Below are 25,886 nucleotides of genomic sequence, written 5' to 3'. Positions count from 1 at the left end.
TTTCTGACACCATTCTTCTTATCATTTCTTATAGCATAATAGCATTCCATCACAATCATATACCACATTTGTTTAGCCATTCTGCAACTAATAGGCATTCCCTCATTTTACCTTTCCTTGCCACCACAAAAAGAGCTGCAATCAATATTTTTGTGCATGTAGGTCTTTTTTTCTTTTCCTTTGATCTCTTTGGGATACATAACTAGTAATGCTATTGCTGGGTCAGAAGCCATGGACAGTATTATAGCCCTCTGAGCATAGTTTCAAATTGTTCTCCAGAACAGTTGGACGAGGGTACAATCCCATCAATAGTTCATTAACGTACCTATTTTTCCACATTCTTTCCAGCATTGATCATTTTCGTTTTCTGTCATGTTAGCCATTCTCATAGCTATAAGGTGGTACCTCAGAGTTGTTTTAATTTGCATTTCTCTGTTCAATAATCATTTAGAGCATTTTTTCATATGACTATACATAGCTTTGATTTCTTTGTCTGAAAACTGCCTATTCATATCTCTTGACCATTTATCAACTGGGGAATGGCTCTTAGTTTTATAAATTTGTCTCAGTTCCACATATATCTGAGAAATGAGACCTTTACTGTAAAATAGTCTTCCCAGTTTCCTGCTTTCCTTCTAATTTTGGCTGCTTTGGTTTTGTTTGTGCATTTTTAAAATTTCATGTAATCAAAATTATCTATTTTGTGTCTCGTAATCCTTCCTATCTCTTGTTTGATCATAAATTCTTTCTTTATGCTTAGGTCTGACAGATAATTTTTTCCATGCTCCCCTGATTTGCTAATAACTAAATCATGTGTTTATTTTGACCTTATCTTGGTATGCAATGTGAGATGTTGGTCTCTTCTTAGTTTCTGTCCGACTACTTTCCAGTTTTCCCAACAGTTTTTTTTTGTCAAATAGTGAATTCTTATTCCAAAAGCTTGGATTCTTCAGTTTATCAAATATTAGATACTGTGGTGATTTTCTTCTATATAGTGTGTACCTAATCTATTCCACTGATCAACCACTCTGTTTCTTAGCCAGTACCAAATTGTTTTGATGATTACCACTTTGCATTATAGTTTGAAATTTGACATTGGTAGGCCACCTTCCTTTACTTTTTCCCATTGATTCTCTTAATATTCTTGACCTTTTGATCCTCCCAATGAATTTTGTTATTATTTTTCTAACTGTATAAAATAATCTTTCATAATTTGATTGGTATGGCATTGAATAAGTAAATTAATTTAGGTAGAAGTTTTATTACCTTGGCTCTACCTACCCATGAGTAATTAATATTTCTCTGTTTAGATATCTTTATTTTTGTGAAAAGTGTTTTAGAATTGTATTTAAAAATTCCTGTGTGCAGGGAGACTCTCAAGTATTTTATTCTCTCTGCGGTTATTTTAGATGGAATTTCTCTTTCTATCTCTTTTGCCAGGTTTTTTTGGGTAATTTATAGAAATCTAATGATTTATGAAGTTTTACTTTACACCCTGTAACTTTGCCAAAGTTGTTAATTTTTTTTCATCTTTGTTTAATTAATTCTCAGGTTCTCTTTGTATGTCATCATATCTGTGAAGACTGATAGTTTTGTTTCCTTATTGCCTATTTTTATTCCTTCAATTTCTTTTTCTTGTCTTATTGTTATAGCTAGCATTTCTAGTAAAATGTTGAAATATAATAGTGATAAATGGACACCTTGCTTCACTCTTGATCCTATTAGAAGGCTTCTAGTTTCTCCCCATTTCAGATGCTTGCTTCTGGTTTTAGATAGATACTATTTATCATTTTAAGAAATGCTCCAGAAGGAGACATTCTGAGCTTCTGGATTCCAAGTGTTGCTGCAAACCAAGAGCTATGGGAGGACTTTTGAGATCAACAGAGGAAGGAGCTACTGCCTGAGGAGAATCTTTGGTTCTAAGTCAGGGATCCAGACTGAAGAAAACCTCAAGAAAAGGTCTCAGAGCAGGGTCCTTGCCTGTTGGCACATGCATGGCTGAGACCAGGCTTCCCACAATATTAGGAACATGGATGCTGTCACACTGGCACTAAGTCTTCAACAAGAGACTGCCTGCAACATCGGTCTGAAATTCTTCTCAACACCTGTCACCCTCAATGGTGGGCACAACTTTTGCCAGGTTTGTCTGACCAGAAGCAAGGAAGATGGGGTCACACATTTCACTTGCCCTGAATGCAGGAAAGTCCCAGAATTTCCCTGTCTTCAGCATGCTCCTATCAGAGCTCTCTGCTGTCTGCAAGAAGCTCAACCCCCAGAACTTGCAGAACCGTGTGGGACAAAGGCACTGTCAGAAGCACCAGCAGGTCCCCAAGCTCTTCTGTAAGGAGGACCAGACCTCCCTCTGTATAGCCTGTACTAATGGTCAGGAGCATGCAGCCCACACCTTTTTCCCCATTGAAGAGGCTGCTCAGAACTGCAGGGAGAAACTCCGGGATGCTGTGCCTCTTTTGAGAAACAAGATCAAGGAATGGAAGAAACTTAACTCTTCAAAGAAGGATAAAAGCAAAGAGCTGTTGCAAATGAGTGAGTCACTGCTTTCTGAAAGGCTCAAGTCTTTCACCTCAGAATTAAGAGAATATCCTGTCCCTGGGATGAAGGGCTTGCTAAAGAAATTCAGAGTGAATATCACTATGGATCCTACAACAGCCAGTGACTATGTCATTTTTATCTGAGGATTTGAAGTGTAAGACATGGAGATGACTGTCCAGATCAGTCTGACTGCCACGAAAATTTTCCTTGTTTTGTCTTTGGTCAGCAGGCATTTGCTTCTGGCATACACTACTAGGAGGTGGATGTGAATGAACAACTTCAGTGGGTACTGGGGATCGCTACCAAGTGCTTCAGGAATAGGCAGATAGACCAGTACTCAGTTGGGTATCCGTACATTCTTTGCTATGAGAAGAGGGGAAATTATTTCTACCTGATTACCAGCCCAGGATTAGTTTGCCAGCAGATGAAAGACCCTGTGCCTATAATTGGCATTTATCTGGATTGTACTGATGGAACCCTTCTGTTCTGTAATGTTATCAAAGCCTCCCTCATCTGTGGAATGTCCCTCATGCCACTCATAGAGCCTTTTGAGGCCTCTCTTTTCTCCTTGTACCCCTTTGCCAGGAACAAAGGTTGGTCCCATGACCATCTGTCCAGTGGAAGACAATATTTGAGAATGGCCATCTGTGACTATAAGCATTCTTTTGTGAAGGAACTCCAGGCAAATCCGGGCTCACTGCTTATTGAAACCATAAACTGTAAAATTAATAAGGTCACTGGCAGAGACATAGACATAATGTTTAGCTCTGCTAAAGATCAGCCTGGGAACCAGTTTGCTGGCAAGTTTAAGGCTGCCTGCAGCAATGCAGCTTAAGGCCGTCATTCCCAAGTGGCTTATTTTCCATTGCTAGCAATCCACTGTATGTGGATTTATTGTCACGACAAATCAGATTTGATTGAACAATTTCATTTAAGTCACTCTCCTGGATTATGTACTTTCTGCAGCAGCTGGGGTTGCCTAAACTCTAATGGAGGGTATCAAGTACAGGAGTTTCCTCTGGTAAGCAAATCCAGACTGGATTCTGTTTATACTCTAAACAGAAATTAGGTTTCCCAGTTGGGTATGGTTCTGCCCAAGCTAGTTTAGAATCTAGTGATTTCCAGAGCTAGGAGTAATCTCATCACTCAGCTTTGCCCTTCAGGGACTGACTGACCTTCTCAGAAATTGGGTCTTAACAGAAATAGGAAAAGGATGAATTACAAATTAATAATTAGTTATTACTATAATGGTATAATATTAATTTCTCTCACTAGCAACAGCAGTAAGACAAGAGAAAGAAATTATAGAAATGAAGATAGGAGAAGAGAAAATAAACTGTTTGCTAATGATACAATGATTTATTTGGAAAATGCTAGAGAACTGGCAAAGATACTAATTGAGACAACAGCTTCAGCATAGTTATAGGCTACAAAATAAATCTTAAATAATCAATAGCATTTCTATGTAATAATGACAAAACAAAAATGCTGTTACAGAAAGGGAAATCTCATTCCAAATAATAACAAAATATACAAAATATCTGGGAGTTGACCTAGCAAAACACAAAATATTTATACAGATTCAAATCACTAATAATAAGAGAAAAGCAAATCAAAACAACCTTACCTTACTTCCCACAAATTGGCAAAAATGACCCCAAAAATGGCAACAGTCAGTGTTGGAGGGGTTATGGAAAGATAAGCACACTAATGCATTGTTGGTAGAACTGTGAAATGGTAAAGAAGTTGATTCATTGAAGACCCCTACTTTATTCCAGTCAATATCAATCAATTTCATATAATTCTAAGTTCTGTGTATTTGGCCTCAGAGCTGTGAGCTGCAGATGGTAAGATCACTTGCATACTCATAGGAAGATAGCTAGAGGCCCTCCTCTACTCTTGTTTTTCCTTGTCATGGTGGCCAAGCCCAGTGTGGCAGAGGTGACTCAAATACATAGAAAGTCTCCCAAAATTATTTTTCTGTCTTCAGATCATTCTTTCTTGTGCATCAGGATCAGGCGTTCATCTTATGACCATCTTATCACCTAGTCAGTGGAGGTGTCCTCTGCTTCACCCATCTTATGACTACCTACTCAGTGGAAATATTTCTTGCCTTGCCCAACCTGTGACTCTGCTGATAAATGGTTTTGCTTATGTTTGCTTATGCATCATATCTCAACCAATGGAATTATTCTGTATCTGGTAAATTTGTTCTTGAATGTTTAGATATCTAACCCTACAAAAATAGGGCGCCAGAAGGAGGGAGCATTTCAGACCGTGAGGAAGATCTGAGGTCCACTTCATTAGAGGGAGACATGGACCCTTTAATAAAGTGCCATTGGCTCAGAAAAAGAAAAAAAAACACTCCATTTCTAGCGTTTTTAATAGGAATGAGTGTTGTATTTTATAAAAGCTTTTTCTGCATGTATTGATGTAATCACATGATTTTTGTTGGTTTTTTATTGGTAATATGGCCAGATATGCTTATAGTTTTCCTCATATTGAACCAGCCCTGCATTCCTGGTCATAGCACTTAATCTTTGTGAGATATCATTGTAATCTCCTTACTAGTATTTTATTTTAAAATTTTGCATCAATGTTCATTATGGACATTGGTCTATAGTATTCTTTCTCTGTTTTTGCTTTTCCTAGCTTAGGTATCAAATACATATTTTGTCATAGAAAGAATTTGGTAGGACTTCTTACCTATTTCAAAAATCATTATATAGTATTGGAATTAATTGTTCCTTAAATGTTTGGTAGAATTCACTTGTAAGTCCATCTGGTCCTGGGAATTTTTGCTTAGGGCACGATTTATGTTTTTTCAATTTCTTTTTTTTAAGTATTTAAGCATTCTATTTCTTCTTCTGTTAATCTGGGCAATTTATATTCTTTGTGAATATTCATTGATTTCACTTAGATTGTCAGTTTTATTGCCATATAATTGGACCAAATGCTTTCTAATAATTGCTTTAATTTCATCATCATTGGCTGTGTTTTTACCCTTTTCATTTTTTGATATTGGTAATTTGGTTTTCCTCTCTTTTTAATCAAATTAACTAGTAGTTTATCTATTTTATTGGTTTTGTCATAAAACCAGCTCCTATTTGTTTGATATTGAGTGGTTTCTTTGTTTTCAGTGTTATTAATCTCTCCTTTGATTTCAGGATTTGTTTTGATTTTTAAATAGCAATTTTTAATTTGTCCTTTTTCTAGTTTTTTTCATTGTGTAGCCATTCATTGATCTGCTTTTTCTCTCTTTTATTGATGTAAGCATTTAGAGACATAGTTTATCTGTTTCTATAATCTCTTAGTAGTTTGATTAGCTTGGCTATAAATCTCTATATTAATTTAGATATTTTAATGTTATCATAACCTAACAATAAACTTAAATATTTCTCCAATTATTTAAGCCTTCCTTCATTCCTGTGAAGTGTTTTGTAATTGTATTCCTTTAAGTTCTGAGTATGTCTTGCCAAATGAACTTCCAGGTACTCTTTAAATTCAGTTATTTTGAATCCCATTTCTTTTTCTGTCTGTTCCATTTGAGTTTTGTTAGTAATATACACTATATTTTATGCTATGTAGTATATTTTGTTAGTAATATATTGATGATTTAGTGGATTTATTTTATTTCCTATTTCTTTGATGAAGTTATTAACTGTTTCAGTTATTTTTTTACTTGAATCTCTTGTCTTCTCTAAGAATAGTTATCTTGGATAAATAGCAATGATATTACTCCTTTTTTGCCTACTAGTTCCCTCAATTTCTTTATATTCTATTACTGTAATAGCTAGTATTTTGAGCACTATATTAAATAATAGTGGTGACAGTGGACACCTCTGATTTTCTTCCGATCTTACTGGAAAACACTCTGTATTTTTCCACTACAGATACTTCCTGTTCTTGGATTTAGACATACTCTTTAAATTATTAAGGATTGGTATTCCTATGCTTTTTAGTCTTTCGGAATATAAATTAGTGGGGGTTTTTTTATCTAAAGCTTTTTCTGTGTCTGTTAGTAAAATCATGTGATTCTTTATTTTGTGATTGATCTAGCATATGATTATGTGTTGACCCAACCCTGGATTCCTGCTGTAAATTCAACCTGTTATTAGTCTTTTTAATATGTTCCTATAGCTTTATTGCTAATATTTTATTTGGTGTTTTAGTTGGTTTTCATTAGAGTTTTTATGATTTTCTTTGTCTTTTTTATTTCCCCATTGTTTGATTAGCAGGTCCAGATATATCTCATGGAAGGAATTGAAGAAGATGTTTTCATTCCCTATTTTTGGAAATACTTTATGGAATTTTGAAGTTAATTTTTTTTCAGTGCTTGCCAGAATTCACCTGTAAATCCATCTGGGTCTTTTCCCTCAACCCCCACTTTGGGAATTTATTAATGACTCATTTATTTTCTTTTTTCTGAGATCTGGCCATTTAAATTCCTGTTTCTTGTTCTATTAATCGGTGCATTCTATGTACTTTTTTAAATGTTCATCTCTTTTTTCAAGATGATTTTTTCATCAATTTTTTAAAAATCATTTTTGTTGGCACATAATTGGGAAAAAAGTTTCTAATAATTTCTTTTATTTACTCTTTATTATGAATTCTTTTTTATTTTTTTAAATTTTTCCTCTTTTTATAAAATTAGTTAATGGCTTGGACTATTTTATTAACATTTTCAGCTCCTATTTTTGTTTAACAACTTAGTAGCTTTTTAAAAATATCTTCATTGATCTTCAAAGTTTCTATTTTGTGTTAATTTTTGTTTTATCATCATTATTATCACTATGATTTTCTGGGGGGATTCTTAGTTACGTGTCCAATTCATTAAACTTTTTTGGATGAATTTGTTTACAGAAACATAATTTCCAAAAGGTACTGTTTTGGTTGCATACCAAAAGTTTTGTAATGCTGTGTCATTGTTACCATCTTTTTTAATGTTTATATGATTTGTTCTTTGACTTCTACATTTTCAGGGATTGTATTACTTAGTCTTCGTTTAAATTCAAATCCTTTCTTCAAAGACTTCGTTGATTATAATTTTGATTGTCTTGTGATCACTTAAAGTTTTGTTTAATATTTCTGCTTTTCTGCCTATTTATAAGTTGTGACCACATGGTCAGTTTTTGTGAAGATATCATTAAAGCTGAAAAATATGCATGGTCTTTTTAATTGCTGTTCTGTAGTAGAAAGAATTCTATTATATTTAACTTCTGTAAAATTCTATTCAGGTATTTATCTTCTTTCTTGTTTATCCTGTTATTAGATTTGTCTAGTTATGAATAAAGCACAGAAGCCCCAACTATCAAAATTTTATTCTCTATTTCTCCCTGTCATTCAGTTAGCGATTCCTTTAGGTACTTCAGGGTTATACCATTTGGTGCATGTATATTAAGTATTGATATTATTTTAATGTCCATGCTATATTTAAATATAATGTAGTTTCTCTGCTTATCCCTTTTAACCTTGTATATTTTTGTTGTTGTCCTGTCTATTCTCATGATTGCTGCACCTGCTTTTTTTAGAATTCAGTGGAATAAATTCTACTCTGCAAATTTCTCTCATTTTAATTCCATAAAAATTTTATGTGTCAAGTATGTTTCTTATAAACAACTTACGGTTGGAATCTGTTTTCTAGTCCATTCTGATACCCTCTTCTGTTTTGGAAGTCAGTTTGTCCTGTTTACATTCATGGTTATGATTGTCAATTAGGTTTTCCCTTCATTGTATGCTCTTGGAATTTTTCCTTTTTTTGTCCCTTGATACCCTCTTTATTAGTAATGTATAATGGAAGTGATCTAATTCTTCTCTCTGCCCCTCCTTTCTTCATCAAATCCAGACTCAGATCACTAGTTCTTACATTTTATTTCTCTCTTTTAACATATGTGTCTTTTAAAAACTTCTGTTGATCTATGAATGACTCATGTACCCATTTAATATCATTAGTCCCTTTTTCTACCTCGCTGGAATTTTTTCTGTTTGAATCTTCAAAATTTCATTCTTGAGAAACCCATTTCTCCTTAAACTATCTTTGCTGATGAAATTTTAAAGCATAGGATTCTACCCATCTTTTCTCTCAACTTTTAAAAATCTATTCTTTCTCAAACTGTAGGACACATCAGACTAACTTTCTTCTCTGTCACAGTGTCTAAGAAGGAATGACTGCTTTCTGCTAAAATGGTCGATATTTCTACCTCTAAAACCAGTTTTTTTCTCATTAGTCAGGATTAGGTTCAGAATACCAGCTCTCATCACTTCTTCTACCTTGTAAAGTATGAAAGGATAATAATAGCTAAAATTTATGTAACAACCTATTATCTCATTTCATCACTCACAAAATCTCTACTTTATAAATAATGAAACTGAGGCAGACAAAGGTTAAGTGACTTGTCCAGGGTCACATAACTGGTAAGTAACTGAGGCAACATTTAAACACAAATCTTCACTGTGAAGTGAGCATTCTGTTCAGCTGCTTTTATAATAATAACATTTTATAACAATAAATATAACATTTTAATAAATAAATTGTTATATTTATATATTAGACATAACATATTTATATTATAAATAATTCTATTTAATAAATAATAAATATAACATGAATGTGTTACAATTTTCAAAGCACTTTATAGCTATTATTTTATTTATCATTCAAGAAGGCCAGTAATTAATTAGCTGCTTTTCTCTTAACATGGAGAGAGCTTCATCTGTTTTAACAGATGTCTGAATAATTTGTGAAGTATCCCATTCTTATTATATCCTTCTTCTGCCAGGGTTATCATGTATTGCCTCAACTCCTCCTACCTTTATCTCAGGGTAGAGATTGTCTTACTTTTATATTTATATCCCTAGCACCTGGCACAGCACTTGCCGTTTAGGAAGTACTTTATTAATGTATTTTTTTTATCCACTGTTTTCCTCCTTTTGTCCAACTTGAGAAAAAATGGAGACAAAGTGTTCCTTTATAAAAGAAAAACAAATAATATAAGTATAAACAAAGTTTAATATTTGAAATTTTTAGAGAAGTATTAGTAATGTAATTTTTTCTAGTTATTCAAACCTAATGCTATATTTTTATGAAGAAAACTTTCAAGTAGAACCCCAGTATCCAAAAATGAGCTTTAATTGTATATCTAAAACTAATTTTTGATAGCAGTATGACCAGATCTGTCACTACTAGTAACTGTGGCATGTTATTTATTTCTAATTCAGAAATTTATGTGAAGTTTCCTGAAATTACGAAGTAAGCTCTAGAAAAAGTAAGCGCTCTCTCTCTCTCTCTCTCTCTCTCTCTCTCTCTCTCTCTCTCTCTCTCTCTCTCTCTCTCTCTCTTTCTCTCTTTCTCTTTCTCTGTCTCTGTTTCTGTCTCTCTCTCTCTTTCCCCCTCCCTTCCTCTTTCCCTTCCACTCTCTCTCTTTGTCTCTCTATACCCTCTTTTTCTGTCTCTCTGTCTCTGTCTCTCTCAGGAATGGCAAACTTATTGAAGACAATGAAAAATATACATTGAAAAAAAACAATACTGAACTAATTGTCAGGAACATTATAAACAGTGATGGGGGTCCTTATGTCTGCAGAGCCACAAACATAGCAGGAAAAGATGAAAAGCAGTCATTCCTACAAGTCTTTGGTAAGTATTAACTGATTGCTTTATAACCTACCTGTGTTTTGATAACAATACAATAGATTAAAAATGCTTTCCAAAAAAAATGTATGTATGGGAATGAACTTTATTTCTATTTACTGCTATAGGTATTAATCAAGAAAAACTGCAGTTAGTAAGCATTGATCATTGATTTATAACTGTAACACCCCCTTCCTAAAGGTAAAAATAACAATAACCGATTGAGAGCAATTATATATATAGTTTAATTATAGGGATGGACCTAAAGAATTTTTAGCATGAGTAGAACCACCTTGGCACATGTAACAAAATTTTAAAACATTTTGTGTACTGAAGGATACTCAGTTTTCACATTATAATCTCATCATTTCTTTTAAATACACTATAAATACTATTTATGTTGCTTTAAATTTGTAGGTTACCCACCTGTTTTGTTAAAGTATTGTAAATTGCTTAAAAACTATGCAGAGAGAAGAGAATAAATAAGCATGAACTAGAGGTTTCCTTGGGATAGCTTCACCAAAATAGTTTTTTCAAACACACTCTAATATTTTTTTTTAATGCTTTTTGGTAATTAAGTTTAAAATGAGGCAATGTTGCCTCAGACATAGAAAAGGCTGTGTTCCAGACCTGCTTCTGATACATACCAGCTGTTTCCTCTAGACAAGTCATTTAATCTCTCAGTGCTCCCAAGCAACTCTCTACCACTCAAAACTGAAAGATGCAGATCTGTATTGGTAGAAGAAACCTCCTTGCCATTTCTCTATACTGATGAAATCACAGGTCCTAGTTTTTTTTAGAGAGAGTTGAAAATGATAAATCTATGTACTTGAGGATAATTCCCAGGAAATAAGATCCAAGGTACTTGGATATTTTCAAACTAGGGGCTCACTGATTTCTCAGTGACTTTGAAATGATTAGATTTTTGCTTCTTAAGGCATGTAGCCAAGTGATTTCCCTCTACCATAAATCCCTTTGGAGTTCTTACTTTTCTACAAAATTCTATTCATGGTAAGAATTCTCCAAACCACTATTTCCCATAGCTTAACCAACACATTACTAATCCTCATAACTATTATTTCTATCTTTAAAAACCTAAGAAGGGAAAAGGGAATTTTATCCCTACAGTAACATGTGTAAAGAAAACTGATTCTCCCCACCCCCAGATATGTCTCAATTCATTTTTACAATAAATAAATAATAGTAATACAGCTACAACTAATACTAAAACTATTAGGAATGTAGAGTAAAAATAAAACAATGGTTTTGTCAGGCCTTCACACTTGAAACATCTTATAAAAGTAAGAAACATTTCAAAATATGAGTATTTCAATAATGGAACAGGTCCTACTACTGAGAAGTAAATTGTTCTAATAATGATAGATATGTAATGCTCCTCAACTTTATTTTACCACGGAGCGTCAACCACCTTTCATACTTACGTTTCTACTGCAGATGTTATGAAGAAAATAAAGATAATGATTTAAATTTTTTTCATCTTTTTTCCCCAGCCAACTCTCTTTTAGAGGTGCTAAAAAGTAGCAACATGGCTGATTGGAATTTTATAGCTGATTGAAATTGGAATTGCCGAACTCTAAGCAGGAGTTTGGCAGTGGGAAAAATGAACTATGAGCTATGTGAACAGGGGAATTGTGCTCCCTCCGTCTCAAGTCTTCAGTCTGCATGATAGACTGAGTTATAGTCATCTATCAATTATATGACTGGTCGTATAACTGACTCCCCTGTTTATAGTGCTTTAAGGATTGGAAAGCACTTTAGAGAGGAGAAAATTCCAAAGGAAAAGATGACCTCCAAATCATTTATAATTGTCTTTGGGAGACAGTTTTATACTTCTTTTTTGAATATGGGAGAGTTTGTGTTTATTAAGGTATCATTTAAGAGTCCTTTTGGAGGCATGAATTTTTGACTGCAGAGTTATGAAACTTCTATCCTGATATGACTAAAATATAGCTAGCTTTTCCATTTCACTTACCAAAGCATGACTGGCCTAAGAATACTCTTATTTGAAGCCTCAAAATCAATCTGATATCACATAAATGCAAATCATTAATAGTATCTTCTAACATTATGACAGTAACAAATTTAGTTTAAAAATAATGTCAAACTCAAATAGAAATAGGGGCAGTGCATAAGGATCCCTGAAGCCACATGCTGACTTATTTTTAAAATTAATGTTATTTGTGCTTTTTTTGTATTTTAATTTTGTTAAATATTTCCCAATTACGTTGTAATCTGGCTCAGCTAGGAGATTCAGGCCCTATTTTTGGCATCTCTGCTTAAAACAGTGACAACCACCACCAAAACACCTTTGATTGCCACCTCATTGTGTTACACATGTATCTGCTATCCTTTCCCTACTGTCTCCGAATTTCCATGAGGCACTTAGGAAGCAGCAAGAACTATGGTGATAGTAGTGAAGCAAGAGATTTTATTCAGCACATACTCATGACCAGAAATAGCTGGGGAAGAAATACCACCTAGTTGGGTCAGGTGGTCCTCAGGCAAAAAGTGGCACCAGAAATTTAGCCATATGGAGGAATTTATATGGGCTAAAATAGGATCAGGGGTCCCTTCTTTCCCTTACCTTTAGTCAAAGGAGTTAAACCCAGGGAAGTCAGCCCAGCTGAGGAGTACTACAAATGATTGATGATAAGGAGTCATAGAACTCAAGTCTTGACATGCAAGTTATAGAACCCTAAGGTGATAGGGAAAGATCCTAATAGTAAAGGGACTGGGCCATTATGATCAAGTGAAGGGAAAAAAATAGGTTGTATTTGGCAATTTGAATAGCCATGTCATTTAGAAACTACCTATTATTAACTCTTTCCTGGTTTTCACAAAGGAAAAGTTTCTGTAAATTAGGGAACAACTAAAGAGTAAGTAAAACGTAATATGGAAAAATGTGGTGTGTTACTTCTACGAATGATATAATAGAACTTAATTGATATCTGAATATACCAGGCATTTGTAAGCTGTTAACTAGGGCTGGGAGAACTTAGATGCTCTCCTGGGCCTCAATAGAAGGGACACCCTACTGCAGGTTTCCTGCCTTGTGTTCTATGTCACAGACCTCTTTGACCTCTGGGTGCCACCATTTCTGCTATTGCTTCTGACTGCACCCCACTTAAGAGAAAAAATTTGTGAGGTGTCATTATGAATGTATTAGAAATTGAGATTTGTAACCGAAATGTGATAGCTTAGTGGTAAATTTTATGTTATGGTTTAAAGGTTTTTCTACCTGCTAAAAACATCTTTATTTAGTTTTAGAGGTTTGCTGCTCTGATTAAGAACAAACAGCACAAACTTCTCTCCTTTTATTGGAGGTGATAAATGTATTTTTCTGGTTAAAGAGATGATTTTTACCTACTAGAGAATAAACAGAATTGAAGCTACTTTGAAGTAATTGAGTAAGTTAGTAGCTAAGTCGCCTGAGTTGTAATAGACTATGCAATGATGTAAAAGTTTAAGCAATTAGGTGAGGGAGGTTTTTTGATCACTTGAAGTAAGAAAGATATCAGAAATGTTATGTATTCATCCTTTATGATATGGAAACTATAGTAATAAAATTGCAGCAGGAAATTCCCAGGGTGGAAGCTGCCATTTGGAGCCTCTCCCTGCCTCTCTTGCATGGTTAAAACTCAGGGATAGTTGACAGAATGGGGACTGAGTTATGAACACAAAAGGAATTTGATCCCACTCTTTGGGTGATTTAAAAGGAAACAGATAAAAGGTTATAGGGAGCTGAGAGTGCCACTACATCTTTGAAAATGAGCTAATTGATTAGTGGGCTCTCAGTCTCTAAGTGCTGCCAGAAATTTTTGAGATTTTAATTGTTATCATTGGCAATTATAAAATCCAGATTTGATTTGGTTGAAATCTGCCCTGAAACTAAATCACAATGTGGTCTAAATGTGTTCTCCTATCATGATAATTGTGGTAAATCAGAATTTAATGTAAATTACATGTGCTACTTGACATTAAAATAATATGCTAGGAAATGCATGAATCAGGAAAAACCTGATTCAAAATCTGGTCTCAGAAATTTATTAGCTGTGTGACCTTAAGCGAGTTATCTCACATCTGTTTACCTCAGTTTACTAATCTGTGAAATGGATAAAAATAGTACTTACCCCCAGGAGGACCAGATGATATAATGATTGTGAAGTGCTTAACATACTGCATAACATAAATTTGGTAAATCATTGTATTAGAAATATTGTCAGAAAAGTAAATTCCATTTTAATCTGGATTCTCTTGGCTTATAGAGTCAATTGCTAACTTTAATGTGTGTTCTATTACTACTTTCAAAAGATTTACACATTTTCATATCTTTTATATAATTGTTATACTATATAGATTAAGTGTAATTCATCAATATATACAAATGAAAGTACATAAGGAATTTATCAAATACTACAAGATAGTAGTGACATGAAAACTATTAAAATTATATATATATTTCTTATTTTTTTGTAATGCCAGCCATTGGCTAGATATTCCATGAATAATAAGTGTCCTTTTTAAAAATTAGTTACTACATCTAAATCATCAAAAAAAATTTTTCAGGACTCAGACAGAGTTTTTGAGGAATTTAAAACATAAATATATCCTTATAAAGATCAAGACTTTACTACATTGTTCTGGTGTTTGCTTCACTTAAGAAAATATTTTAAAAAATACGTAAGTTCTAGCAAAAAAACTATATAATTCATCTTGCCAACTGATTTTTAAGAAGGGCAAATTGTAGTTAATGAAATTGTTAATGTTTGTCTAGATGATAACTATTTTCTGTATTTGAGATCAGGAAAAATCCATTCAATATTTTCCTCTCAGGTGAAGTTGTCTTAAAGTTTTAACATTTATTTGACTGTTGTATGTAGAACACAGCTTTTAATCTATTATCTGACCTTTAGAATAGAAAATGTCAAGAAAGGAAATATTATAAGATAGATTAATTTTAAATTATTAAACCTTTTGATGAATCATAAAGTAAGTATTGGCACAATTATGGAAGCAAGTATTAAATATGGCAGAAGTACAATTGTATCTATGGCAACCATAATGTCTTTTAAATATCAGAACATCATTATCTTCAGAAAATAAGTTAATTCTATTAGTATTTTATGTTTTTCATATTAGATGACTAAATAATTCAACCATCATAAAGATAATTTCATGGATTATGTTGAGTGTGTTTTCAACAGTTAAAAATATTTTCAAAGTGCTAGGATGAATTTATTGAAGTACCTACATACATTTTGTTTTTACAGTACAGCCTCACATAATACAACTTAAAAATGAAACGACATTTGAGAATAGTCAGATAACACTTGTATGTGAGGCAGAAGGAGAACCCATTCCTGAAATCACATGGAAAAGAGCTCTGGATGGAATAACTTTTTCTGAAGGAGACAAGGTAAAAAAAAAAATCTTTTCCTAATTATTTTGTTATAAAATCATAAACTTTTAATATTAAAAATTTTTACTGAATTCTTCATATTACTACAAGATACTAAAGCTTCTCTTATATTAAGAGACATAAATAACCTCAACCCAAAGTAAAATAAATTAGATTTACCATTATTTCAGAGAAATACTAACAGAAGATATTTGCCTTCACTCTCTTCCTCAATTAAAGGCCTTGAGAACCACGTGTTTCTAGTCTACCATACCCTGCTCGTTTTACATCACTGCCTCTCATGATGTTCCAGCCAAACTGGTCTACTTTCTCTTCCCCACACACTCCCTTCCAAGTCAGGGATTCTTAACCTAAAATCTCTGAATTTTTCAAGTTTTAAAAAATATTTTTAGGGGCAGCTAGGTGGTGCAGTGGATAGAGCACTGGCCTTAGAGTCAAGAGGACCTGAGTTCAAATCTGGCCTCAGACACATGATACTCACTAGCTCTGTGACCCTGGGCAAGTCACTTAACCCCAACTGCCTCCCTCCCAAAAAATATTTTTATAATTATATTTCAATATGTTAGATCTTCTTTAAAATTTTATGTATTTAATTTTGTGCATTTAAAAACATTTTGAGAAGGGATTCATAGGCTTCAGCAGACTTCCTAAAAGATCTATGGCAGAAAAAAGGTTAAGAACACACCTGCTCTGTAAATTGTGTCTGAACAGGCCATGTACCAGATAACTAGAATACACTTCTTCTTGAGCTTTACCTTTTACAGTCCCAAGCTTCCTTCACATCTCAGCTAAAGTGCCATCTCCTATACAAGGGCTTCCTCTTCTCCAGGTTTAGCATCCCTTCTCCTCCTATGACATGGTTCAATTAACCCCTCTGGGTTTCAGTTTCCTCTTAAGTAAAATAAAATGTTTGGAGTATATGATCACAAATATTTGTTCCAGCTCTCCATGTTTATAAGATTTCAGTAACATAAGATAGAAATATTTTTTCATCTTAATTCAGTAATATGATAGCTTTTCTTCCTAGCTTTGAGCTTTAGATAAGCTTGCAGCCAAGAAGAGGGGCAGGACTTATCACTAGCCAAACATCACACTCAGTCCTATTTAAGGTTTTCTTAACATTTGTCTAACAGAACCATACCCCTAGAGCTATTAGGATGACATTACCTTTCCCTCTACCACTGTCATTGCATATTGCATGGTTTTAAAAGTACTCCAATTCTGCTTTCCTGGCCAAATTCTTTACTAGTCCCTTCTTCATAACTCACCTGAGACAAAAAGATGCTACTGTTAACTAAAGAAAAAAGAAAAGCAACTTGCAAAGTATGCAGTTAATGAATTATGAAGCAAATGTGTCTTATCTTGGGATATTCCTAATAAAGCAATAGATTAGCTTCAGGAACCTGTGTCAGCTTACCCCTCTAATCTAATTAGTATCTTGAATTGGCCCCTTGAAATATCCTGCCAGCGTGATTTCTCAGGAAAAAGAAGATTCCATCGTTGCTGTCAATTCAGCTCCTTTTCTGTACTGCTTCAAAAGTGCCTTTCTGAAAACTTTCGTGAAGTTTCAGCTTCAGAGTACACATTCTCCATCATTAGGCTGATAAGACTAACAAAAAGCTGGGTCTAATTTAAAAATCCATGCCTGTTTTAGCTCAGCTGCTGACTCCTTCCACTTCCCTGTTTGTTCACCTCCAGGGTAGTAATCCTAAACCCACATTAATATACTTTACTTGTAACTGATATCCTCAGGGCTCATTCACCCAACTCATGTTGCCACTGGCAAGATGGGTCCCTTGAGGGATAGCTGTTACTATTTTCAGGGGAAGAATAAGATTTTTCTCTTAAGCATTAGCTCACAAGCCCCACTGGTTGCTTTCCCTTAATAATCAGCCAGTAGATTCAGTTCTTTAGCAAAGGCATTTACTGCTCAAATGGCGTAGCAAGAATAGTAATTACAAAACACCAGGAGTACACTCTTCCACAAATACACCCAGAGTGCAGGAGGGGAGAAAAGTGGGTACAAACTTGAAGTATGGTGTTAGCAATGTACATGTATAGGAAGCAGATATGGCCAAGCTACAGAACCTTAGTAGTTCTTTTACTCTCTCTCTCTCTCTTTCTCTCTCTCTGTCTCTCTCTCTCTCTGTCTCTCTCTCTCTCTCTCTCTCTCTCTCTCTCTCTCTGGAAGGTCCTCGTGACATTAAGGAGGTAGTCTCCATATTGGTCATCAGCAAGGCACTCCACTGTACAGCTATCTCCACTCTCCTGAGCTTGCTTTTGTTAGGACCTGGTGTTTTGATCAAATGGGCCAATGTGCTTCTGGGTTGGGTCTGGCAAGTCATATGATGCCTGTCTTAGTTCCTCATCAGGCTGTGCTCCTGTGGCCTGAGCTGGGGAGTTGCTAGGAGGGCTGCTAAAAAGGGATGGGGGCAGCTAGGTGGCGCAGTGGATAGAGGACCTGCCGTGGATTCAGAAGGACCTAAGTTCAAATCTGGCCTTAGACACACAAAACTTACTAGATGTGTGATCCTGGGCAGGTCACTTAACTCCATTGTCTAACCAAAAAAAAAAAAAAAGAATCAACTATAAAGGGATAAGGATGCTACTCTCTTTCTAGGTAGCTACTGCCAGGTGGGTTTGGCAGTTTTCTTTTTTTTTTTAATAGTATTTTTTTCCAATTACATATAAAGACAATTTTAAACATTCTTTTTTTTTTTAAATTTTGAGTTCCAAATTTCTTCCTCTCTCCCCTTCTCCCTCCCTGCCTGTAGTGGTAATCAATTTCGTATAGGTTATATATGTGCAATCATGTAAACATATTTCCATATTAGTCATGTGGTGAGAAAAGAAACAGACTGAAAGGGAAAAAAGCATGAAAAAAAGTGAAAATAGTATGCTTCAGTCTGTATTCAGACTATATCAGTTCTTTCCCTGGATGTAGATAGCATTTTTCATCACAAGTCCTTTGGTATAAGTCTTGGATCTTATATTATGTGAGAAAAGCTGTTATTCATAGTTGTTCATCACATAATGTTGCTATTACTATATAAAATTATCTCCTGGTTCTGCTCACTTCATCTTGCATCAATTCATGTAAGTCTCATTTCTTATAGCACAATAGTATTCCATTACATTCATATACCAAAACTTGTTCAACCATTCCCCATTCATGTACATGCCCTCAATTTCCAATTCTTTACCACCACAAAAAGAATTGCTATAAATATTTTTGTACATGGAGGTCCTTTTACCTTTTTTATGATCTCTTTAGGATACTTACCTAGTAATGGTATTTCTGGATCGAAGGCTATGCTCAGTTTAATTGCCCTTTGGCATAGCTCCAAATTGCTCTCCAGAATGATTACATCATTCACAACTCCATCACCATGCATTAGTGTCCCAATTTTCCCACATTCTCTCCAAAATTTATCATTTCCCTTTTCTGTCATATTAGCCAGTGTAATAGAAGTGAGGTGGTACCTCAGAGTTGTTTGAATTTGCATTTCTCTAGTTTATAGTGATTTAGAGAATTCTTTCATATGAGTACAGATAGTTTTAATTTCTTAGTCTGAAAACTGCCTATTCATATCCTTTGGCCATTTATCAATTGGGGAATGACTTGTATTCTCATAAATTTGATTGAGTTCTCCATATATTTGACAAATGAGGCCTTTTATCAGAGACACATGCTGTAAAAATTGTTTCCCAGCTTTCTGTTTTCCTTCTAACCTTGGTTGCACTGGTTATGTTTGTGCAAAAACTTTTTAATTTAATATAATCAAAATTATTATTATTATTATCCATTTTACTTCCCATAATGATCTCTGCCTCTTCTTTGGTCAAAAATTCTTCCATTTTCCATAGATCTGACAGGTAAACTATTCCTTGCTTTCCTAATTTGCTTATAGTATTACCTTTTATTTCTAAATCATGTACCCATTGTGACCTTATTTTGCTATATGGAGTAAGATGTTAGTCTATACCTAGTTTCTGCCGTACTGTTTTCCAGTTTTCCCAGCAGTTTTTATCAAATAGTGAGTTTTTATCCCAGAAGCTGGAGTCTGTGGGTTTATCAGACACTAAATTACTGTGTCATGTGTACCTAACCTATTCCACTGATCCATCACTCCATTTTTTAGCCAGTACCAGATAGTTCTGATGATTGCTGCTTTATAAAATAGTTTAAGATTTGTTACAGCTAGATGACCTTCTTTTACATTTTTTCATTAATTCCCTTGATATTCTTGACCTTTTATTCTTCAAGATGAATTTTATTATTTTTTCTAGCTCTGCAAAATAGTTTTTGGTAGTTTGATTGGTATGGCACTGAATAAATAAATTTTTCCAGTTGTTTAGATCTGACTTTATTTTATGGAAAGTGTTTTATAATTGTATTCATATAGTTCCTGGGCTTGTCTTCAAAGGTAGATTCCCAAATATTTTATATTGTCTACTCTTATTTCAAATGGAATTTCTGTTTCTCTCTTGCTGCTGGGCTTTGTTAGTATATAGAAGTGCTAATGATTTATGTGGGCTTATTTTATATCATGCAACTTTGTTCAAGTTGTTAACAAGTAGTTTTTTAGTTGATTCTCTAAGTAAACCATCTGAAAAAGAGTGATAATTTTGCTTCCTCATTGCCTATTCTAATTCTTTCAATTTCATTTTCTTTTCTTATTGCTAAAGCTGACATTTTTAATACAATATTGAATAATGGTGGTGATAATGGGCATCTTTGCTTCACCCTTGATCTTATTGGGAAGGCTGCTAGTGTTTCCCTATTACAGATAATGTTTGTTGATGGTTTGAGATAGATATTACATATCATGTTAAGGAAAGCTCCCTTTATTCCTATGCTCTCTGTTGTTTTTAATAGGAATGGGTGCTGTATTTTGTCATAAGCTTTTTCTGCATTGATTGAGATAATCATATGGTTTTTGTTAGTTTTAATAACAGTCAGTTATGCTGATAGTTTTCCTAATATTGAACCAACTACACATTCCTGGTAAAAATTCCACCTGGTCATAACGTACGATGCTGGTGATATATTGCTGTAATTGCCTCGCTAGTATTTTGTCTAAATTTTTTACTGAAAATAATTAGGGAAATTCGTCTATAGTTTTCTTTCTCTGCTTTAACTCTTCCTAATTTAGGTCTCAGCAGCATATTTGTGTCATAAAGGGAATTTGGTAGTACTCTGCCTCTTTTTCCAAATAGTTTCTATGGTATTGGAGTTAATTATTCTTTAAATATTTGATAGAATTTACTTGTGAACCCATCTGGCCCTGGAAATTTTTTCTTAAGCAGTTTATTGATGGCTTGTTCAATTTCTTTTTCTAAAATAGGTTTATTTAAGTATTCGATTTTCTCTTCTGTTAATCTGGGCAGTTTATATTTTAATAAATTTTCATCAAATTCATTTAGATTATCAGATTTATTGCCATCCAGTTGGGCAAAATATTTCTTAAAAATTGCTTTAATTTCCTCATTATTGATGGTGAAGTCCTCTTTTCCTTTTTTGTTACTAAATATTTGGTTCTTTTTTTTTTTTAAATCAAATCAGCCAGTTATTTATCTATCTCATTGTTTGGGTTTTTTTCATAAAGCCAGTAGCTTTATTTATTAGTTCAATAGTTTTCTTACTTTCAATTTTATTGATCTCACGTTTGGTTTTCAGGATTGGTGCTTAATTGGGGATTTTTAATATGTTTTTTTTTGCATGTCTAATTCTTTGATCTGTTCTTTCTCTATTTTATTAATATAAGAATTTAGATAAATAAATCATCCCCTGAGTACCACTTTGCTTGCATCCCATAAATTTTGGTATGTTGTTTCATTTTTGTCATTCTTTCCAATGAAATTATTAATCGTTCCTATGATTTGTTCTTTGACAAAAGTTCTTATTGTTTAGGATTGTTCTTTAGGATTAGATTATTTAGTTTTCTATTAATTTTCCATCTATCTTTCCACTCCCCTTTACTGAATGTAATATTTAATTTCATTATGATCTGAAAGGATGCATTCCATATTTCTGCCCTTCAACATTTGATTTTGAGGTTTTTATGCCCTAATACATGGTCAGTTTTTGTGTAGGTGCCATGTACTTCTGAGAAAAAAGGCATATTATTTTCTATCCCCATTTAGTTTTCTCCAAAGGTCTGTTAACTTCTCTAAAATTCAATTCTCCTCCTTAATTTCTTTCTTGTTTATTTTGTGGTTAGATTTCTCTAGTTCTGAGAGGGGAAAAATAATGTCCCCCACTAGTATAGTTTTGCTCTCTATTTCTTCCTGTAACAACTTTTCCTTTAAGAATTTGGATACTATACCACTTGATGCATGTATGTTTAGTATTGATATTACTTCAATTTCTATGGTATATTTTAGTAAGATATAGTTTCCTTATCTCTTTTAATTAAATCTACTTTTGCTGTGTCTGAGATCATGATTGCTACCCTTGCTTTTTTTTTTACTTCAGCTGAAACAAAATAGATTCTGTTCCAGTCCCTTACCTCTGTGTGTGTCTGTCTGCTTCAACTGTGTCTTATAAGCAACATATTGTAGGATTCTGGTTTTTATTCCATTCTGCTATCTGCTTCCACTTTATGGGAGAGTTCATTAATTGGGTAGTTTTCTTAGTCATTGTGTTCTTCTAAAGGTGTGGTGTGGAAGACCTGTTTCTGCTAGACAATTCTGTTTCTTCAGTGGGCAACTATGGTTTTTTTTTTCACCTTCAACCATTGGCTTGGCTGCATGATACTTAAGTCTTTTCACCTGGAGTACTATAGAGTAGGACAATGATTCTTAGCTTAGTATAGGCAGAAACTTCTTCCCTTTGACTTGTAAAGAGATTCGCTCTTGAGACTTTTTGTCATCTGGCCAGGGATGGAAGAATTCTTGCCTCACCTAATTGACAAATTCCTGACTCAAAAATCTCTTCCTTCGATAATCCACTCCATATTGTCTCATGGTCATTATGCTCCATTAGCTCTGTAATATCACCTACTATGTGCCAGGCACTGTGCTAAGTGGTGGGGATACAAAGAAAGACAAAAAACAGTCCTAGTTCTCAAGGATCTCACAGTCTAATTGGGGAGACAATGTAGAAACAACAATATACAAACAAGATCTATACAGAATGAATTAGAGATGATCTCAAAGGACAGCACTAACATTAAGGAAGACCTAGAATGGCTTCTTACAGAAAATAATACTTTAGCTGAAACTTGAAAGAATCCAGGCAAGCCAAGAAACAGGTTTGAAGAGGAATAGAATTTCAGACATAAAATACAGCCATTGAAAATGCCCATACCTGGGTGAGATAGAGTGTTGTGTGTGAAGAACAGCAAGATGTGGTTGTTCTCTCCAGTGGAGCAGTTCGTAGCCCATCCATGCCTCTTTTTACCCAGTGACTCTTGTCCAAGTTCAGTAAATTCATCACTTAACATCCCCTGCATTCTCTTAATATTGTAAAGATACCAATGGAACATGCAAACTACCCCTCATTCTAGCCAAATTTTTGATTCATGCATTTTTTGATGACATCTTTTACATCACGTCTCCTGAATAAATTCTCATTTATCGTGTGATACCATCATTTCAAGCCTACCATGCACCTCTGTATTGCTTTTTGGGTGATCCTCAATTTCAGTTCTCTAGAGAATTTTGGGGTTCCATAATTTGCAGTCATACAAAATCACTGGAAGAGTATTGAAGTTTAAAAAGATCTGTTTTTGTTTCAGGGAAAAAAAAACAACTTTGGGGTCATTAGAATAACTTTGCAATTTCCCCAAAGGAAATTTAACCAGGTCTCCTTTCAATTCTGTGCCCCATTTATTTCTCATTTGTGGTGATGGATGAGGTCTCCAGGTTGTCCATCCATTTGCATATCATAGTTTATAAAATAGGCCTTTTTATCTATTTGGTTTTTCCTTTATGGCTATCAGTATAGGCCAAACTCTTTTCGCAGCTAGATGACACAATAGGAAGAGTGCTGAGCCTGGAGTCAGGAAGACTAATTTTCCTGAGTTTGAATCTGGCCGGCCACAGTTACTTACTAGCTGGGCAAGTCATTTAACCCTGTTTGCCTCAGTTCCTTATCTGTAAAATGAGCTAGAGAAGGAAATATCAAACTGCTCCGGTATCTTTGCCAAGAAAACCCTAAATGGGGTCACAAAAAGTGTGACATGACTCAAAAACTACTGAACAACAACAAAAACTCTTTTGAGTGATTTTTTTAGGGTTTCCAAGGCTTGAATAAATCAGCATAATGTCATCCATCAGCCAGGAGTATCTAGAGTGCCTCACCATCTATAAGAAATCTTTCTTTAAATTGGATCTTGCACTGGATCTCCTTCATGACAATTGTGAACAACTTTCTCTAGCATCCATACTTCCCTCTGCTTTGTACTTTATTTGTTATTATTAGTCAGAAGGCTAATGAAAATGATTTATTTTCATTGTCACATTTTCTAAGAATTCTATAAATTTTGGTATATGCATGGAGCAAAATGGGTCAAACAACAACATTCTCTTAGTTCAGATTTTATGTTGTAATGAAATGAGGCACTTGTAAGTCATTGAACAGTTAACAAAAGGAAAATGACTGGCCAAGAACGGAAGCTCTTTCTTCTGGCCAACTCTGCCCATCCCTCATGCTGGACAGGGCCATTGTCTCCATCAGTAAGGAGAAAGTCCAATACCAGTTGATTTGGGGACAGGAGTTATACATACAAACACACACACACACACACACACACACACACACACACACACATAAAGGGAAGGTGTTGAAATCTATAAGTAATAAACCAATGAACTTTAATTTGATTTTGAAAAATTCTAGTATGTTCAAGGTGGGGGTCAACTGATTTCAATTATTCACTCTACCCCACTTAAAGTACAAAATACTCTACCACACCTCTACTGAATTAATCAGTAAATCAAAAGCATCATATTGAGTTCAAACAACCTAGTTTATCAGTTTGAAAGGATTGAAGGCCATCAGATGAACTGAAGTGATGTGGCACAGGACGTATATTTGTGTTGGCTAAGAAGACTCAGTCATCATACCTTGTGGTGGTGGTGGTGGTTCAGTCATTTCTGCTGTGATTCAGTCAACTCTTTGTCATCCCATTTGGAGTTTTCTTGACAAAGATACTGGAGTTGTTTGCTATTTCCTTCTCCAGCTCATTTTACAAATGAGGAAACTAAGACAAATAGGGTTAAGTGATTAACCCAGGGTCACATGGTTAATGAATGTCTGAGGGTAGATTTGAATTCAGGAAGATGAGTCTTCCTGACTTCAGGCCTGACACTCTATCCACTGTACCACCTTGCTGCCCTGTCTACCCTATTGTTGTTCATTCATTCAGTTCTGGTTCGTTCTTCACGACCCCATGGAGCATAGCACACCAGGCCCTTCTATGTTCCACTATCTTTCGAAGTTTGTTCAAGTTCATGTTCATTGTTTCCATTACATTATCTGTCTGTGTCATCCTTTGCTGTCCCCTTTTCCTTTTACATTCAGTCTTTCCCAACATCAAGGTCTTTTTCAGTGAGTCCCATCTTCTCATTATGAGGCCAAAGTATTTAAGCGTCAGCTTCAGTATTTGACTTTCTAGTGAATAGCCTGAATTAATTTCTTTAAGTATTGACTGATTTGATCTCCTTGCTGTCCAAGGACTCTCAAAAGTCTTTTCCAGCACCACAATTCAAAAGTGTCAATTCTGTGGCACTTAGCTTTCCTTATAGTTCGAGTCTCACCACCATACATTGCTATAGGAAAAACCATAGCTTTGACTATATGCATCTTTATTAGCAAGGTGTTGTCTCTGCTTTTTAGTATGCTGTCCAGATTTACCATATCTTTCCTTCCAAGGAGAAAGCATCTTTTAATTTCATAGCAGTAGTCACCATCTGCAGTGATATTTGAGCCCAAGAATATAAAATCTGACACTGCTTCCAGGAAGTGATGGGACCAGTTGCCAAAATCTTAGTTTTTTTGATGTTCAAGTCAGCTTTTACGCTCTCCTCTTTCACTCTTATCCAGAGGTTTCTTAATTCCTCTTCACTTTCTGCCATCAGAGTGGTATCATCTGCATATCTGAGAGTGTTGATATTTCCCCCAGCAACCTTAATTCTGGCTTTTGATTCATCCAGCCTGGCATTTTGCATGATGTATTCTGCATATAAGTTAAATAAATAAAGTGACAATATACAGTCTTGTCTTACTCTTTTTCCAATTTTAAACCAATTAGTTGTTCCACA

General features: G+C 34.5%; 1 protein-coding gene across 1 annotated transcript in view; it reads left to right on the top strand.

Annotated features, from left to right (window-relative positions):
* NCAM2 (neural cell adhesion molecule 2) overlaps positions 1 to 25,886 on the top strand; it is a 281,382-nt gene that overhangs the window by 103,212 nt on the left and 152,284 nt on the right. The window contains exons 7-8 of the mRNA XM_020996054.2: positions 10,023 to 10,183; positions 15,469 to 15,614. Coding sequence (XP_020851713.1) covers positions 10,023 to 10,183; positions 15,469 to 15,614 — 307 coding nt within the window. The remainder of the gene's footprint in view (positions 1 to 10,022; positions 10,184 to 15,468; positions 15,615 to 25,886) is intronic.

This window comes from Phascolarctos cinereus, unplaced genomic scaffold (genome assembly GCF_003287225.1).
Source record: "Phascolarctos cinereus isolate Bilbo 61053 unplaced genomic scaffold, phaCin_HiC Scaffold_726;HRSCAF=1367, whole genome shotgun sequence".
NCBI lineage: Eukaryota > Metazoa > Chordata > Mammalia > Diprotodontia > Phascolarctidae > Phascolarctos > Phascolarctos cinereus.
This window is presented reverse-complemented; position numbering and strand designations above follow the sequence as displayed.